Source organism: Bubalus bubalis, chromosome 6, assembly GCF_019923935.1.
Source record: "Bubalus bubalis isolate 160015118507 breed Murrah chromosome 6, NDDB_SH_1, whole genome shotgun sequence".
NCBI lineage: Eukaryota > Metazoa > Chordata > Mammalia > Artiodactyla > Bovidae > Bubalus > Bubalus bubalis.
The window spans coordinates 70088419-70107473 of record NC_059162.1 but is presented as its reverse complement, the minus strand read 5'-3'; the positions used below and the strand labels follow the sequence as shown (position 1 = coordinate 70107473).

The following is a 19055-nucleotide window of genomic DNA, read 5'->3' as shown; positions in this document are numbered from 1 at the left end:
GAATGGGTAGGCATTTCCTTCTCCAGGGGATCTTCCCAACCCAGGGAAGATCCTGTGTATCCTGCATTGCAGATGGATTCTTTACTACTGAGCCACCAGGGAAGCCATTTCTTTTGCTTGAAGAGTAAAATTATGCTAAACTATCCCAACTCCAGTTACCTGGCATTATCATCCTTATTTTTAGTAACATAAATAATTTAGAAGAAATTTAAACACGCAAATGAATAAACAAAATATGCCCAAGGCTTCTCATGGACAGAGGAGCTTGGTGGATTACCATCCATAGGATTGCAGAGTCTGACACAGCTGAAGTGACTTAACAGGCATGCACACACAACATCCAAAATTTTAAGCTGTTGCCCCAAGAACCGTGATTTTGAAACAGGTGAAGATTAAGTAGGGTTTCTGTCAGCCTTTTCTGGTGTTCAACTAGGGCAATTTCATTTATATATCTGTTATTTGTATTGAGAATATGCTGCTAACTATTTTGATAACCATAGTTCTACATTATTAATTTGAATTAAAATTAAATTAATGGATAGGATACTATACATATAATCATTTAATTCAATTGGTAATTCATGTTTTAATGATATCTATGGACTGTGACCCTCATTACCCTTTGATAGATTAAGGGACTGTGGTATAACAATGCACCTAAATCCTTCAAGTAATCTAGTAGTACAGCATTTTTTATTCATTCTTCTTGTTGCCCTTGAACTTCCAGAGAGCTCCTGATACTGGAGAGTTCTTTATCATGTCAGTGTCATTCTCACTGAATGCATTAATTGGTAATTTACAGTTAAAGATAACATCTCAGGGGGCTTTTCATTTTGTCATCCTCTTACGTCTCTGTTCGCAGGTGGCACAGTGATAAAAAATCTGTCTGCCAATGCAAGAAACACAGGAAACATGGGTTCTATCCCTGGGTCAAGAAGATCCCCTGGAGAAGGAGATATTCTTGCCTAGAAAATCCACTCCAATATTCTTGCCTAGAAAAATCCCACGAACAGAGGAGCCTGGCAGGCTACAGTCCAGTCCAGGAGGTCACAGAGAGTTGTCCTTGAAAAGGACAGCCTTGTTCTAGCTTGAATTCTAGTTTGGAAAGGAGACTTTGAAGACCTTTCTATGTTTTCCTCTCCAAGAGCTTAAAAAGTACTTTAGCTGGCCTCATTTCACAGGCCTTACAAACACTTTTTTTTCTAGGATACCAGCTAGAACATATTGACCAAGACATTTTCCATACAGAGTCCTTTTCCTATATTCATGTCAGGTCCTCCCTTGAACTGCCCTTGTACCTAGAGTTCTGGCAAACTTGTTCACTTGCTCTGACTCTGATATGCTCACAGATACTTTTTACTACTGCCTGTAACCAAATTTTGTTAGCAACTGAACTTCAAAGAGCTGAAAAACTTATCTTCAGCTAATGGGTCTTTGACAAGTTTAGAAGGTATACCTAAAGTAAAATACTTTGAATACTTTCAAAGTCAAAGATAAGATGATCACATTATATAAACATTCCTTTCAGATTAGTAAACTAAGAAAATCAGAGTCACTAACCTGAGATGTCTGTTAACTCTTGGGGAGTTGTTTAACTTCTGGGGTAAACAAATGATGATTGTCATCCTCTTCCTTGGGAGACCATTCAGACTGAAAATAGTAAACTTTACTCAAAATCTACGTTTTATTTTTTTACAGTCACAATATTCTTCTCTATGAGGATGGGCACGCTGTGGTGGCAGATTTCGGAGGTGAGGTTTCTATGAATAATGCCCCCGGTGACATCAGTTTCTTTCTTCCTTCCTCATCGGTGGAGATATTATATGATAAACCTGAAAATGGTCATCACCCTGACAGCTATATTTCTCTCAATTATTCACATTTCAAGTTGTCATGGAGGGGTACTGGGAAGTTTTCAATTAGCAAGAGGGAGGTGACGTGTGTGTACCTATGTCTGATTCATGTCGTTGTACGGCATAAAACAACACAATATTGTAAAGCAATTATCTTCCGATTTAAAAACAAATGAATTTTTAAAATTTTCAATGAATTTTAAAAGTATGTCATTTCTTTTCAGTTTTTCCTCTTATATATCCTCAGCTAAAAAAAATGGAAGTAAAAATTTAAATAAGACAGAGCTTTCCTTGGGATTTCAAACTTTTAGCTATAATCTTTGACCTTGGTTTTAAAAGATTTCCTTTGACATGAATTTGTTTTCTCTTTTCCCCAGAATCAAGATTTCTGCAGTCTCTGGATGAAGACAACATGACAAAACAACCAGGGGTTTGTTGCTGCTCATGTTCCCTATAATTATGAAACAATTAGAATGTGTAAACTCAGCATGAGAGAAAAGGAGATGAAAGCAGCTTTAACTGGAAGAAATGTCATTGTCCCAGAGGCAGGATAATGTTTTATGTTTTTATTTTTAGTAAGCCCCCAAAAGAACTATTTCAAGGCTCTGTTAGAGAAATAGATTAGATATATATTTGAAAAATGTTACAGAAAAAGTAGCAGAATTTGTTTCAAATCTAATTGAAAAGTACATGGCGGGCATGGATAATTGACTTTCATGTTTAGATCTCCTTATTAAGTAGTAGAGTTAAAATTTAATAGGTAACCATAAAATCCATAGTTTACCTGCATCTATTAACAATTTATAGTTTTCCATTTTAACATTGTAAGGCAATAGGTGATACAGTCAAGCATTAATGTTTAAGAAAAACATAAATTATAACATCTGAAGCAAACATAAATTGTACTCAAAATGTCTGCATTTAGATTCATTATCTGCTTTTCCCTCTCACCTCCCCATGAAGGAGTGTACGTCTCTTTCTGACTTAGCTAATTATATAACTGACTTAGTTATTTAATTACCCAAGCTTGGGCTAATTTCTGTTCCTTCCTTTTCCTGCTTCTGCTTACACACTGCTCAATCACTTTTTATGTTTGTTTCTATTTCTTTTCTTTTTTAGTGCATCCCAAACTTTCATTTACCACTGCCTCAGTTCAGGTCTTCCCCATTTCTTTTCTGGACCATTGTTCTAGGCTATTAATTCCAGTCCTCTCCTCCAGTTCATTCTTTGCAATATCAGCCAAGTGTTGTGTTCTGACAATTCGCTTCTTCCTGTAAATCGTCGATGATGCTTAAAATGTTGTGTGTGTGTGTGTGTGTGTGCACATTCAGTCCTGTCCGACTCTGAGACCACATGGACTATAGTCCACAGGCTCTTCTGTCCATGGAATTTTCCAGGCAAGAATACTGGAGTAGGTTGCCATTTCCTCCTCCAGGGAATCTTCCTGATCCAGGGATTAAACCCACTTCTCTTGCGTCTCCTGCACTGGCAGGCAGATTCTTTACCTCTAGCACCACCTGGGAAGCATTAAAATGTTATAACACTCTCCCCTCAGTCTGAACCCAAGACTCTTCTGTGACTTCATTTTCCACTAGACATTTTCTAAAGTCCCCAATGCTTCGTGCAACATACATACAAGCCATCTGGCTATTCCCCAAATATTTTATTCACTTTCACAGATTTATGACTCTCCCAGGGTCATATTCTCTGCCTAAAAAACCTTTCATTGCATCCCACCTCGAGAAAGTCTAATTATCTTGCATGGCCAAGAAAAGTTTACCCATTTTAAGTATCTTCCGTCCTGTAAACTGCCCCTTCCACCTCCTTCCCACACACTTTTCTGTCTGTGCTTTTGTAGCACTTTTTTCACACTGCTAGGTAGTACTCTTACTCACTCGACAAACATTTATGAAGGGTCGACAATGTGCCAACATCCGCTGGATCATGGAAAAAGCAAGAGAGTTCCAAAAAAAATCTATTTCTGCTTTATTGACTATGCCAAAGCCTTTGACTGTGTGGATCACAATAAACTGTGGGAAATTCTGAAAGAGAAGGGAATACCAGACCTCCTGACCTGCCTCTTGAGAAATCTATGCAGGTCAGGAAGCAACAGTTAGAACTGGACATGGACCAACAGACTGGTTCCAAATAGGAAAAGGACTATGTCAAGGCTGCATATTGTCACCCTGCTTATTTCACTTATATGCAGAGTACATCATGAGAAACGCAGGGCTGGAAGAAACACAAGCTGGAATCAAGATTGCCAGGAGAAATATCAATAACCTCAGATATGCAGATGACACCACCCTTATGGCAGAAAGTGAAGAGGAACTAAAAGCCTCTTGATGAAAGTGAAAGTGGAGAGTGAAAAATTTGGCTTAAAGCTCAACATTCAGAAAACGAAGATCATGGCATCCGGTCCCATCACTTCATGGGAAATAGATGGGGAAACAGTGGAAACAGTGTCAGACTTTATTTTTCTGGGCTCCAAAATCACTGCAGATGGTGACTGCAGCCATGAAATTAAAAGACGCTTACTCCTTGGAAAGAAAGTTATGTCCAACCTAGATAGCATGTTCAAAAGCAGAGACATTACTTTGCCAACAAAGGTCCGTCTAGTCAAGGCTACGGTTTTTCCTGTGGTCATGTATGGATGTGAGAGTTGGACTGTGAAGAAGGCTGAGTGCCAAAGAATTGATGCTTTTGAACTGTGGTGTTGGAGAAGACTCTTGAGAGTCCCTTGGACTGCAAGGAGATCCAACCAGTCCATTCTGAAGGAGATCAGCCCTGGGATTTCTTTGGAAGGACTGATGTTGAAGCTGAAACTCCAGTACTTTGGCCCCCTCATGCGAAGAGTTGAGTCATTGGAAAAGACTCTGATGCTGGGAGGGATTGGGGGCAGGAGGAAAAGAGGACGACAGAAGATGAGATGGCTGGATGGCATCACTGACTCTATGGACGTGAGTCTCAGTGAACTCCAGGAGTTGGTGATGGACAGGGAGGCCTGGCGTGCTGCAATTCATGGGGTCGCAAAGAGTAGGACACAACTAAGCAACTGAACCGAACTGAACTGACAATGTTGTCAGGCATTGTACAAAGGACCAAGAATACAAAATGTGAATAAAAACTCGTCTTTGATTTCAAGTAACTCATTTTGTAGTGGGAAAAGCTATATGCAAGTAAGGGTGAAGGCAGTATGGACACTCAATGATAGAGATGTGGCAAAGCCTCATGGGAGCTCAGGTAGAATGAACAGGAATAAATCAATTCAAACGGAATGAACACATGTGCAAAGGCACAAGGGAGGCAGAAACACTAGCTTTCCTTGGGGACTTTAAATAGCTTGGCATTGTTGGCATGCACTGTGTGAGAAGACAAAGTGAGAGACGAGTTAAAGAGGAAGGCAGGAACCACATCATGGATTAAGGATTAATTATGCTGGTTTCCCCAGTTAAATTTCATTCATTCAACAGACAGACATGGAATACCTGCTAAGTGTCAGACATTTTCAAGGACCTGGGACTATTACTATGAACAAAGCAAAATTCTTATGTTTATGGGGCTAATATTTTAATGGAAGAAGATAAACATTGAAGAAATTAGTAAAATATATATCAGGTAGTGATAAGTGTTGTGAAGAAAAAAACAAAGCAGAGCAGATGAATGGAAAGTGATAAGGGGTGTTATTTAGAAGAGTGAAATAGAAAGATAGCATTTGATAAGAGACCTATGTGGGAGTTATCCATAAGAGGAGAAGAGCAGTGTAAAAGACGGAACAGTAAGTGCAAAGGTCCTGCAGCAGGAAAGTCCTTTGTAAGACATGAGAGAGGTGGGAAAAGTGGGTCCTTTTTTTGACAGGAAATACAGATCTTATCTGGCATCTTTGACATAGAGATAGCTAACACAATGGATGGACCTCAACCGTGGCTGCGCATTGAAATCACTTTGGAAACGTTTGTAAAAGCATTCAACTTGAATCCAGCCCCCAGAAATTCTGATCTCATTGTCCTAGGGTTCATCTTGAGTACATGTATCTTTTAAAAGTTTCCCCAGGAGATTCTAAAATGTAGCCAATGGAGACTCTGGTTAAATATTCTTTTGTTGAATGAAATTGAATTGAATTTCCGCAAAGCAAGTAACATTCTTCTGTCCTAGGAGTGGAGTCTTTAAGCACAGCCCTACTCAAGATTTATTTTGAAGGCTATTTTATTTCTTATTAGTTATGTGGCCTTGTATAAGTTCGCTAATTACTCTATTACCTCCTGTGAAAAAAATGGGCATATTGTATGCTTACTCCTGCTGATGCAATGTTGTGACAAAACTCATAATCTGCTATATAATTGGAGGCTACTTGGAATGTGAAAGCTCATGTGGAAGGATTGCATATAAGCACCATAATCAAAATAAAGACATTCTTGGAAAGCTGCAATTATGCATGACTTCAAAATAATGTAGACACTTCAAAAGAATTATCAGCAGGCAGCACTACACACAGAATATCACCAAGAGTAATAAGAGAATACTAGTTTCTTTCAGGGGAAATACAAAGACAGAAGGTATTTGGCGAAGTTCATTGATATGATTATGAAGCCACGAGATTTTAGAGCTAGAAGGACCTGTGTCCTGTGTTACCCTTGAGTAATCTCAGGTCCAAGAAGCATAGGAGACTTTCTCAGAACCACCCAAATAGTTGATAGTAGGCCCAGGACTAGAATTTTCCTTCCCTACCTCTAGTATTCTTTTTCCTAAACCACACATAAACCAAATTTATGCAGTTGCATCCCATAATGGAAACTTATATTTAAAAATGAAAAAATATACAATTGCAAATAAAAAGAATGTAAATGATGCCATCAAAACATGAGGGTAGAACTTTGTACGGAGAAACTTGTCATGTTTTATGGGCTTGCTTTCAGGAATATTGCACAAACAGCATTTAGAAATAACACCACTGGGCAAACAAAGGAGATATGACAGACCTGATCCTGCCAGTGAGACACCTCCTTCACACGAATATTCTGGGCACTCCCCTGAGACTGTCTCTCCTCAGTCATCAGGGCACTATTTATTGGTCTAATTTAGTGACTTCCTAAATTACAACCTGAAGCTCTAAAGGGGAGATGCTTCCCCCCAGAGTGCATGGTTCACACACAGGGAGGCATAGAGTTCTTGGATGAATCCATGGATGGCTATTCAGAAGTTTTCAAGGCTTCCAAGGGAAAGATACTCAGAGATAAGCAAAACAGTACCGCTGCTGTGCTCACCATTTTACTTGGCAATTAATATTGTTGCAGTATATTTGGAAGAATTATGGATTTCATGATCTTCCAATGATTAAAAAAACGTCCTTTGAAAAACGAAAAGGCAGCAGTAAACACCATTTCTGTGTAAACAAGCCAGTTTATTATTGCACACATTGAGGGCAGTATTGATGTTATTTTACGTTTATACTTTTGAGAACATAGAATACTTAACAAATCCTCGCTAAGAAGAACACTGTCCTACAGTAGAAGAACTAAACACTTGGTCAATGACTTGTGGATGTTTCTTGACCTGCAGAACCTCCGCTGGATGGCTCCTGAGGTGTTCACACAGTGTACACGCTACACGATCAAAGCCGACGTCTTCAGCTATGCTCTGTGTCTGTGGGAACTTCTCACTGGAGAAATTCCCTTCGCTCATCTCAAGCCAGGTAAGCCATGCTGCAGTTAAGGTTTCTCTGAGGGAATTCCCTGGTGGTCCAGTGGTCAGGATTGTATGCTTTCACTGCCGAGGGCCCTACTTGGAGAATTAAGATCCCACAAGCTGCAGGGTACAGCCAGGAAAAAAGAAAAGTTTCTCTGATTTCCAGAGTTCTCTGCATTTTCACAAATTCAAGAAACATCGTTCCCCCAAAATGACAGTTCTTGGTGGATTGGCAAGGTGAGAAGTAAAGAAACGGTCTCAAGGTATGTGCCCAATCCAGAAGACTTAATGGCCTATAACTATATGATTTTGGACATAGACACACAGAAGGGTAGGTATATTTTATTATTAAAGGTTAAGGTTTTGATTTATCTGTTGTTAATAAAAACAAGCAGATGACTAGGCCATGTAGAATGTGGGTACAAATCATGTAAATAATGCCATATTTACTTTTTGAGATTTGATTTAGAAGTGCCTTTTTGGTGTTCATATAAGGGTGAGCTGAAAGTAGCAACACATAAAAATTATCTATCAGGTCTGCTTTCAGCTTGTCTCACCTTGTACAAAGCAGAATGGCTTTTTCTAATTTTGTATTAAATACATATAGATGTATTTGAAAACTGGGAGTTTGTGGGTGAGCCTATAATTTTGTTGTTGATTATATTTGATAATATACATTATACTCTGTGTAACTGCAGAAGATGGAGGTAGGGAATCTAATCACAGGGGAAAATGTACAAATATTTGAAGTAAATTTGATTTGCATTTCTCTCCATTTTATTTGCTCTGCTCTTTTTGTCTGGTCACACTGTTTACTTACTTGTATTCACCATGAGTCTAAAAACCCCTTGACTTTGCATCCCCAAAACTTACCATGATTCAAAAGTAGTTTTCAAATTAAATCATAAATAAATTTTATAACGAACTATAGTGTAAGCTCTTTAAGTGGTCACCCTATCAGAATATATCAGAAGTGAAATTAAAGTTACTCACTTGTGTCCAAACTCTTTGCAACCCCATGGACTGCAGCCTGCCAGGCTCCTCTGTCCATGGGGATTCTCCAGGCAAGAATACTGGAGTGGGTTGCCATGCCCTCCTCCAGAGGATCTTCCCAACCCAGAGATCAAACCCAGGTCTCCCTCATTGCAGGCAGATTCTTTACTGTCTGAGCCACCAGGGAAGCACAAATACGTCAGAAGGATCAAGTCAAAAGGGATGTTAGGGAAAGACATACCTTACAAATGTGGATATTCACAGAAGTTCAAAGTCTTAACCAGGATCACAATATTTATTAGTACTCATGTGCAGAGCAATAGCCATATCTCATACTGTCTTCAAGATATTTTCCTCCTAATAACCATATGGTCTTTAATTACACTCTGCATACTGTCTAACCAAGAGCTTTTCACAAATGATATGCTCTGTACATAATTGTCCTAACCTTTCTCTATATGCTTTCAGAGTTTTAAATGATGGGATCGGGCCCTTATTATAGTGTGGATAAGAGGACTCTATTTTGAACTGGACAAGAATTACTGTTTATTTCTTGTTCTGATCTGTTATTATCTCTCTACCTCTTAGAATATGATTTCTGGTAAGATTTATGAGTATATTAAAAAATCCACTGTAATTCTAGACATATTGTAGTATTTTTATCAGAGCTTCCCTTGTTCTTCCCTTGTGCTTCTCTTGGGCTTCTCTTGTGGCTCAACTGATAAAGTATCTGCCTGCAATGTGGGAGACCTGAGTTTGATCCTGGGGTTGGGAAGATCACCTGGAGAAGGGAAAGGCTACCTACTCCAGTATTCTGGCCTAGAGAATTCCATAGACTGTATAGTTCATAGGGTTGCAAAGAGTCTGACATAACTGAGCAACTTTCACTTCACATGTCTCCATTCTTCTCATCTCCTGTATCAATCAGTTCACCTCTTCCTGTGGATTTTACTTCCTAAGAACATCTTAGATTTATCCACTACTTATCATCATCTTCCACCATCCTAGCTCAAGCCACCATCTTCATCATTTAAATTATTGCAATTGTCATTTTAAAAAAATTATGTTTAATTTATATAGTATAAGTTGAGATATAACTTATATCTCAACTTATACTATAAGTTATAGTATAGTAAAACTTACCATTTTAGGCTAATAATTTAAGGAGTTTTAACAAATATATACAGTTATATAATCACAACTACAATCATGATAAACAGGAGTTCCAATACTTCAAAAGTTCCCCCATGCCTCTTTGGAATCAATTCACCTTTCATACCTCCAGCCCCTAGCAACCACTGATCTGAATTATGTCCCTGTAAGTTTGCCTTTTCCAGATGGCAAATAAATGGAGTCATGTTAGTACTTTTATCAGCTATTTATTCTTCACATTCCTGTGTAATATTCCATTGTGTTGATGTGTGTGTATGTGTGTGTGTGATCCAGACAGTCACAGGCTTCAGAACAGTCAATGAAACAGAAGTAGATTTTTTTTCTGGAATTCCCTTGCATTCTCTATGATGCAACGAATGTAGGTAATTTGATCTCTGGTTTCTCTGCCTTTTCTAAACACAGCTTATACATCTGAAAGTTTTCAGTACATGTACTATTGAAGCCTAGCTTGAAGGATTTTGAGCATTACCTTACTAGCATGCAAAATGAGTGCAGTTGCCCAGTAGTTTGAACATTCTTTTCATTGCCATTCTTTGGTATCGGAATGACCCTGTGACCACTCCCGAATTTTCCAAATATGCTGGCATATTGAGTGCAGTACTTTAAAAGCATCATCCTTTAGGATTTGAAATAACTCAGCTGGAATTTCATCACCTCTACTAGCTTTGTTTGTAGTAATGCTTCCTATGGTCCTCTTGACTTCACACTCCAGGATGTCTGGCTCTAGGTGAGTGACCACACCATCGTGGTTACCTAGGTCATTAAGCCCTTTTTTGTACAGTTCTTCTCTGTATTCTTGCCACCTCTTCATAATGTCTTCTACCTCTGTTAGGTCCTTACTGTTTCTGTCCTTTATCAAGCCCGTCCTCACATGAAAATTTCCCTTGATATCTCCAATTTTCCTGAAGAGATCACTGGTCTTTCCCATTCTATTGTTTTTCCCTACTTCTTTGTATTTTTCATTGAAAAAAAGCCTTCTTATCTCTCCTTGCTATTCCCTGCAACTCTGCATTCAGTTGAGTATATCTTTCCCTTTCTCCCTTGCTTTTCACTTCTCTTCTTTCCTCAGCTATTTGAGAGCCTCCTCAGACAACCACTTTGCCTTCTTGAATTTCTTTTTCTTTGGGATGATTTTGGTCACTGACTCCTATACAATGTTATGAATCTCTGTCCATAGATGTTCAGGCACTCTGTCTATCAGATCTAATCCCTTGAATCTATTTAACACTTCCACTGTGTAATCTTAAGGGATTTGATTTAGGTCATACCTGAATAGTACAGTGGTTTCCCTACTTTCTTCAGATTTGCAATAAGGAGCTCAGGATCTGAGCCACAGTTTCAGCTCCAGGTCTTGTTTTTGCTGACTGTATAGAGCTTCTTCATCTTCAGCTGCAAAGAATATAATCAATCTGATTTCAGTATGGACCATTTGGTGAGAAATGCCCAGCTGGATGAATAACAGGCTGGAATCAAGATTGCTGGGAGAAATATCAATAACTTTAGATACACAGATGATACCACCCTAATGGTAGCAAGTGAAGAAGAACTGAAGAGCCTCTTGCTGAAGGTGAAAGAGGACAATAAATAAGCTGGCTTAAAACTCAGCATTCACAAAACTAAGATCATGGCATGCGGTCCCATCACTTCATGGCAAATAGATGGGGAACAAATGGAAACAGTAACAGACTGTTTTCTTGGGCTGCAAAATCACTGCAGACAGTGATTGCAGCCATGAAATTAAAAGATGCTTTCTCCTTAGAAGAAAAGTTATAACAAATCTAGACAGCATATTAAAAAGCAGAGATATCACTTTGCCCACAAAGGTCCATATAGTCAAAGCTATGGCTTTTCCAGTGGTCATGTACGGATGTAAGAGTTGGACCATAAAGAAAGCTGAGCACTAAAGAATTGATGCTTTTGAACTGTGGTGCTGGAGAAGACTCTTGAGAGTCCCTTGGACAGCAAGGAGATCAAACCAGTCGATCCTAAAGGAAATCAACCCTGACTATTAATTAGAAGGACTTATGCTGAAGCTGAAGCTTCACTACTTTGGCCCCCTAGCTAAGAGCTGACTCGTTGGAAAAAACCCTGTTGCTGGGAAAGATTGAGGATGGGGGGGAAAGGAGGTATAGAGGATGAGATGGTTGGATGGCATCATCAACTCAATGGACATGAGTTTGAAGAAACTCCAGGAGAGACTGAAGGACAGGGAAGCCTGGTGTGCTGTAGTCCATGGGGTCGCTCAGTCAGACACGACTGAGTGACTGAACAACAACAACAATGTGTAAAGTCGTCTCTTGTGTTGTTGAAAAAGGTGTTTGCTATGATCAGTGTGTTCTCTTGACAAAACTCTGTTAGCCTTTGGCCTGCTTTATTTTGTACTCCAAGACCAAACTTGCCTGTTACTCCGGGTATCTCTTGACTTCCTACTTTTTCATTCCAATCTCCTATGATGAAAAGGACATCTTTTTTTTTTTTTTTTTTTTTTTTTTTGGTGTTAGTTCTAGAACATCTTGTCAGTCTTCATAGAACTGGTCAACTTCAGCTTCTTTGGCATCAGTGATTGATGCATAGACTTGGATTACTGTGTATTGAATGGTTTGCCTTGGAAGTGAACTGAGATCAATCTGTTTTGTGATTGGACCCAAGTACTGCATGTCTTGTTAACTATGAGGGCTACTTCATTTCTTCTCAGGGATTCTTGCCTACAGTAGTAGATATAATAGTCATCTGAATTAAATTCACCCATCCCCATCCATTTTAGTTCACTGATTCCTACAGTATCATTGTTCAGTCTTGGCATCTCCTGCTTCACCACCTCGAGTTTGCCTTGATTCATGGACCTAACATTCCAAGTTCCTATGTAATATTGTTCTTTACAGCATCGGACTTTACTTTTACCACCAGACACATCCACAACTGAGCATCCTTTCTGCTTTGGTGCAGGCCTTCATTCCTTCTGGAGCTATAAGTAATTGCCCTTCATTCTTCCCCAGTAGCATATTGGATACCTTCTGACCTGGAAGGTTCATCTTCCAGTGTCATGTGTTTTGCCTTTTCATACCATTCATGTTCGTGGGGTTCTCGCAGCAAGAATACTGGAGTGGCTTGCCATTCCCTCTTCCAGTGGACCATGCTTTGTCAGAACTCTCCACTATGACCTGTCCATTTCAGGTGGCCCTGCATGGCATGGCTCATAGCTTTATTGAATTATGCAAGCTTTCATCACAAGGCTGTGATCTATGAAGAGGTGTGTTGATGTACCTTGGTTTTATTTATCCATTCACAAGTTGATGATCATCTGAGTTATTCTCAGTTTGGTGATATTATGCATGTAATTACCAAAACCATTTAGGTTTTTGTGTGTTTGTTTTAATTATTCTTGGACAAATATATATGATAATTACTAGATATTACAGTAAGATTTTTTCCAAGGCATCTGTACCAGTATGCCTCTTATGAGAAGTGTATGAGAATTTCAGTTGATACACATCCTTGCCAGCACTCTTTTTATTGTCCACTTAAAATAAATTATTAACAATTTGAGTAGGTATATTATGGTAAATAGTTGTGGTATTATTTTATATTTATCTAATGACTAATAATATTGATAATTTTGTGTGTTTATCTGCTGTTCATATCTCTTTCTTTGGTGAATTATTTGTTTAAATTATCTTATATACTAATAAAAGTATTTAGATTCTAGGTAGACTCTTTCATCTGCTATGTATTTTGCAAATAGTTTCCTATAGTCTGTGACTTGCTTCTTCATAATCTAACCAATGCCTTTCAAACAGCAAAAGTTTTTCTTTTAATTTCAGTGAAATTTACCTTATCAAACTTATATTTTTATGTATCCTATCTAAAATATTCTTGCTACACTCACGACCACAAATATTTCCTCCTGTGTTTACTTATGGAACCTTATAGGTTTAGGTTTTATATTTATAAGATCTACTAGAATTACTTTTTAATAGTATAAGGTAAGAGTTGAATTTGTATTCTTTGTTAATTTTTTTTAATATGGATGCCCATTTTTTTAGCATGATTTATTTAAAACACTTCCTTTATCTATTAAGTTATTTTGGTACTGTTATCAAAAATTAATTGACCACACATATAGATTCTATTCTGTTCCATCAATATAAGGCTTCCCTATGCCAATACCACACTATATTGATAAGTTATAGTGAATCTAGAAATCACATAATGCAAATCCCCCAACTTTGCTCTTCTTTGTTAAAATTGCTTTTGCTATTGTAAAGTTTTTGTTTTTCCATATAAATTTTAGAACCAGCTTGTATATTTCTACAGCAAAATTTTGCTGGTATTTTGATTGAATTGCAGTGAATCTGTACAGCAATTCGGGAAGAACTGACAACTTACACACATTGAATCTTCCAATCGATAAGCAATATATCTCTCCCTTCATTTAGGTCTTTGATTTCTGTCATCAGTGTGTTTGTAGTTTTCATCACAGAAACCTTACACGCATTTTTTTAGAATTATTTCTATGTATTTTGTGTTTCTTGATGCTATTTTAAAGGTTTATTGATTTTTGTAAGTATAGAGATATAATTAATTTTTAACAACCTAGTGCCCTATAAATTTGCTAAGTTTACTTATCAGTTCAAGTAGCTTTCCTATACATTTTGGGGGATTTTAAACAGATGATTATGTCATCTCAGAATAAAGAATATTTTACTTATTTCTTTCAAATATGTGTATTTTTCATATATTTTTCTTGCTTTCTCACACAGGCAAGAGTCTCTGGTACAATACTGAATAGAATTAGTGAAGTATATATACCCTATCTTCATCTAAAATTTTATCCACCACCACCTTAGTTCCAAGTGCTATCTTTATCACTTTACTGCAATAGCTCTTTGCCCATTCTCTCTTTGTTCTTCTCTTCCTCCCCAATCTCTACACATCCACTACAATGTTATTTTAAGAATATAAATGTGACTATGTTCATTTCAGTTCAGTCGCTCAGTTGTGTCCGACTCTTTGCGACCCCATGAATCGCAGCACGCCAGGCCTCCCTGTCCATCACCAACTCCCGGAGTTTACCCAAACTCATGTCCATCGAGTCAGTGATGCCATCCAGCCATTTCATCCTCTGTTGTCCCCTTCTCCTCCTGCCCCCAGTCAGGGTCTTTTCCAGTGAGTCAACGTGACTATGTTACCATTGCTTAAAATCATCCTATGGTTTCCCTTGTTCTTTAGAATAAATCTAAAAATTCTTAATATGTCCTGCAACACTCTACATGATTCAGGACCTCTGACCTTGCTCATATTATTTCACTTCTGTGCTCCAGCCACTCAAACCTTCTTTTGCTTTCTTGAATGTGTTGCATTTCATCTGGCCTCTAGTATCTTTCACAAGCTCAGTTTCTTCAGTAAATGCAATTAATGATGACTCCACAGAGATTACTCTGAGGATCAAATGAGATGATTCTATGACTAAATTTTATAAATTGAAATCTTTCTGCAACTGTAAGATAAAAGATAAGGGCAAATTGTAATGCAGGGTCAAGGCTTTCTATGATTCTGGGCTTGAGTAAAATTATCATTCACCAGGAGACCATATAAAAACTTTAAAATCATCCTTGACTTTTCTCTTTCCTTCTTTCTTTCCTTTTTCCTTCCTTCCATCCTTCTTTCCTTCCTTCCTTATTTACCTTTTGTTTTTCACTTGTTTTCTTATTTTTCAATCCTTCTTTCTAAATATCTTTCAAATATATCCACTTACTTCCCTCTCCATGGCTACTTCCTTATTTCACAAGTAGAATTCTGCAGAGTATCTTAACTGTCTTAAATGTCTCCAGTTTTGCTCCCCATCTTCTTTTCACCAATTTCCATATTATAACTAGATATAGCTTTCTAAACACTCAAATTTGATCATCTAGCTCCCCTTACTTAGTCTTCAATATGTTCTTTTGTTCTTAAGATTAAAAAAAACATTTTTAAAACAATCTATTGGTATACAGGAGTGCCAGTGATCATGGCAGGGATGGCAGTGCCAGCTATTAAAGCAATTCCTACAGGAGCACTGACAAATGTGCTTAGCTTCCATGATATTTTCTTCTTTAGGCTCCAGGGTTTCTTCCCCCAAAAAGTACATCCTGATGGACTAAAGGAAAAAAAATTACAATGTAAAGTAACTGCTGCAAAACATCACAGTAACAGTTTACTGTACAGCCCATGGGATTCTCCAGGCTAGAATACTGGAGTGGGTAGCCATTTCCTTCTCCAGGGGATGTTTCCAACCCAGGGATCAAACCCAGGTCTCTCACATTGCAGGCAGATTCTTTACCAGCTGAGCCACCCGGAAAGCCCAAGAATACTGGAGTGGGTAGCCTATCCCTTCTCCAGTGGATCTTCCCAACCCAGGAATCAACCCAGGGTCTCCTGCATTACAGGTGGGTTCTTTACCAGATGAACCCTCAGGGAAGCCCTAGATATAGCTTTCTAGACACTCGTTTTTGATCATCTAGCTCCCCTTACTTAAAGTCTTCAATATGTTCCTTTGTTCTTAAGATTAAAAAAAATTCTTAAAACAATCTAAAACCCCCTGTGGTTAGGCTTCTTCTTGCCTCTCCAGGCCCGATGCCTCCCACTTGCAGCCTCTCTATGCTCAGTCATAATGAACTGTTTCCTTTTCCCAACATGACACATTTCCTCTCACTTCCATGTCCCTGCACATGGGAGTTGTTTGTCAGACACACTCCTCCCCACTTTTCATCATACTAACTCCAATTTACTGTTAGGTTTTAGTTTAAATATTACTTCTTCCAAAAATAGCCTCCTGAATTCTTCAATATTCAGTTAAGTGCAGTCTCTTCCATGCCCTAGGTTGTCATTTATTATCATATTTATCATATTTTACTTATACATTTTTGCAATGTTCTCTACTCTTTTACCCTTTGCTAATTATAAAATGAATATTTCAAAAAGATAAAGATTCCCTCTCTCATGGGCCCTCAGAAATATTTACTGTTTTTGGAGGGAGAATATTATATAATAAAACAGAAGTCTCACCAAAGATAACTTGAATCCAATATCTCATATATTAGAATATATAGTACTTTATTGGTAAAAAGAGTTTGTTTATGATAGATGCTGATTTTTTTAAAGTTAGACAGTTACCATGCATCAAGAACTGAGACTGTTAAAATCATTGCAGTGGTTAGGCAGTCTAGCAAATGTTCAGCAATAAATTATGTGAAGGATCAGATTCAATATAAGCTACATATTAGCCATTTACAATGAGGAACAAATCCATGACTACAGTGTGGGACAGCATTATCAATTATGGGAACAGCAACATTACACATGGCTCATCCTTCTGGATTTAACAGAATCCTACTTCCTGGGAGGAATATATAAATAGAATGCAAATATTAGCACTGACTACAAGTGATACAAGTGATGAGTGTGCCTTTAGAAGAATTTGAAGCTAGAGTTTGTTTTACACAAAGTATATTCAAATTAACCTAATAATCTCAGGTTCAGAAAAAACTGAAAAAGCCATCACATCCAGCATCCCACGATCAAATGCCCACACGATCAGGGGAAGCAAGTAAATGCTTGATGCAGGGCAGTGTGATGGACAGGAAATCACAAGCTCTGACTCAAGGGGACAGCTGCTACCTAGCTGCAGCCAAACAGTGCCTGGAAAGAAACATAGGGATGCCTGATCACTGTTGCCATATCAACTAACTTCTGTGTGCTTCTTCAGAAATCTAAAGATTTTTAAACATTGGCAATTAACTCAATTTTTTAGAAAATATTTTTCAGGCTAAAGAGACTTGGCATAAGTGTAAAAGCATGAGTCTTGTAATCTTACTCAAAGCTGCTTAAACAAGCTATACTTGAGTACTTCAGTGTCTGTATTTTTTAAATGGGGATAATAGTAGGACCTGCCTCAAAGGGTTGGAATGATGGCTGGGAATAATAAGCACTCAATAAATATTATCATAAGTCATCATTAAGTACTCCTCTGGCCAGAACCTGTGCTAAAGTAAGAGGGAAGACAAAGAGGAAAACAGCATTGCTCAGGACCTCGTAGTGTAGAGGGAGCATGAGAAAAAGAACAATCAGCAGAGTATATCCCAACTGGAGGGAATCAGAGAGTGCAAAGAATGCTCCCTGGAGGGCTCTCCTGCCCAGAATGGTGGTGCAATAGGATATCAGGGAAGGATTCTTAGACAGATGATACTGAACTTCATATTTAAAAGATGAGTACTATTTAATAGGTAAATAATGGGGAGATTGACAAAGTATGCTTGCAGAAGGCAGCCTGGCCAGGATGCAGGGGCATCTTTCGGGAGGGATGAATCAGAGCATATAAGGGAATCAGCAGCAAGAGACATGCTCTAAACGTAAAGCTAGAGCTTCAGGGTAAAGAGCCTTCTTTGTCAATAGTGGAAGTCACTGCAGGATTTTAAGCAGGGCAGTGGTACAACTCTTTTGTCTTAGAATGTTCCCTCTTGCTTGAAAACAAAGGGTAGATTGGAGAAGTTTGAAAAATAAGCAAGGAAACCAGGTAATCCAGAAGAGAATGTATCAAATCTTAACTAAGATTTCACTAGTGAGGAGAAAGGAGAGGCTGGTTTTGAGATTTTTAACAGGACTCGCCGACGGATTGAGGTGAGAGCACGAAGGAGAAGGAGAAGTCCTGGACTGCCTCTGGGCCTCTGACTTAGCCAGCTGGAAGATGACGGACACAGGAAGAGAGAAGATCTCTGACAGAAATGATGAGATGGGAGGGAGGAGGAGCCAAGCTATGAAGCCAAGCAGAGAAGAATCAGGCAAGATGAAAAAGAAGCTGGTATGACCTGGCAAACAAGACCTGTCCTGGATACATTTTAAAGAAGGAAACCAACACCTGCTTCCCAGATTTTATCTCTCTCCTGGGTCTGTCTCCTCTCATATATCATGAAAAACTAAAGGAGAAGTCTGGGATGAATTAATTCATCAGTCCATATTTTATCCAGTCCCATTCCCTTATAACCAGGTACTCAATTTTGCTGGTCATTTTTGGATTATAGTTTGGAGCCAAGAAAAGAGCCTCTTATTTTCCTTTTGTTTCCACGTATGCTGCCATCTGGTTCGCAAGGGGACTCAACTCAGTGTCCTGGGATCCCTTAATGCTAGACTCTTAACTAAGTTTGGGATATGGCAGCAAATTGAGAACAACTGATAATTTATCCAATTTAGCCAAATTTTGGTGAAACTTTATATTGAGGCTTTACGTCAGAGTTGCAGACCTATAGTCCAGTAGCTATATATGGCTTGCAAACTTTTTGTGTGTCACATGTGGTTTTAAAAAATATGAATTAATGT

The 19055-nt window shown here is 38.4% G+C and overlaps 1 protein-coding gene across 1 annotated transcript in view; it reads left to right on the top strand.

The window, feature by feature from the left end:
• Positions 1–19055, top strand: part of LOC102397960 (serine/threonine-protein kinase TNNI3K) — a 331002-nt gene that overhangs the window by 209406 nt on the left and 102541 nt on the right. Inside the window, exons 18-20 of the mRNA XM_045166126.1 lie at positions 1699–1751; positions 2231–2283; positions 7413–7545. Of these exons, the coding sequence (XP_045022061.1) occupies positions 1699–1751; positions 2231–2283; positions 7413–7545 (239 nt within the window). The remainder of the gene's footprint in view (positions 1–1698; positions 1752–2230; positions 2284–7412; positions 7546–19055) is intronic.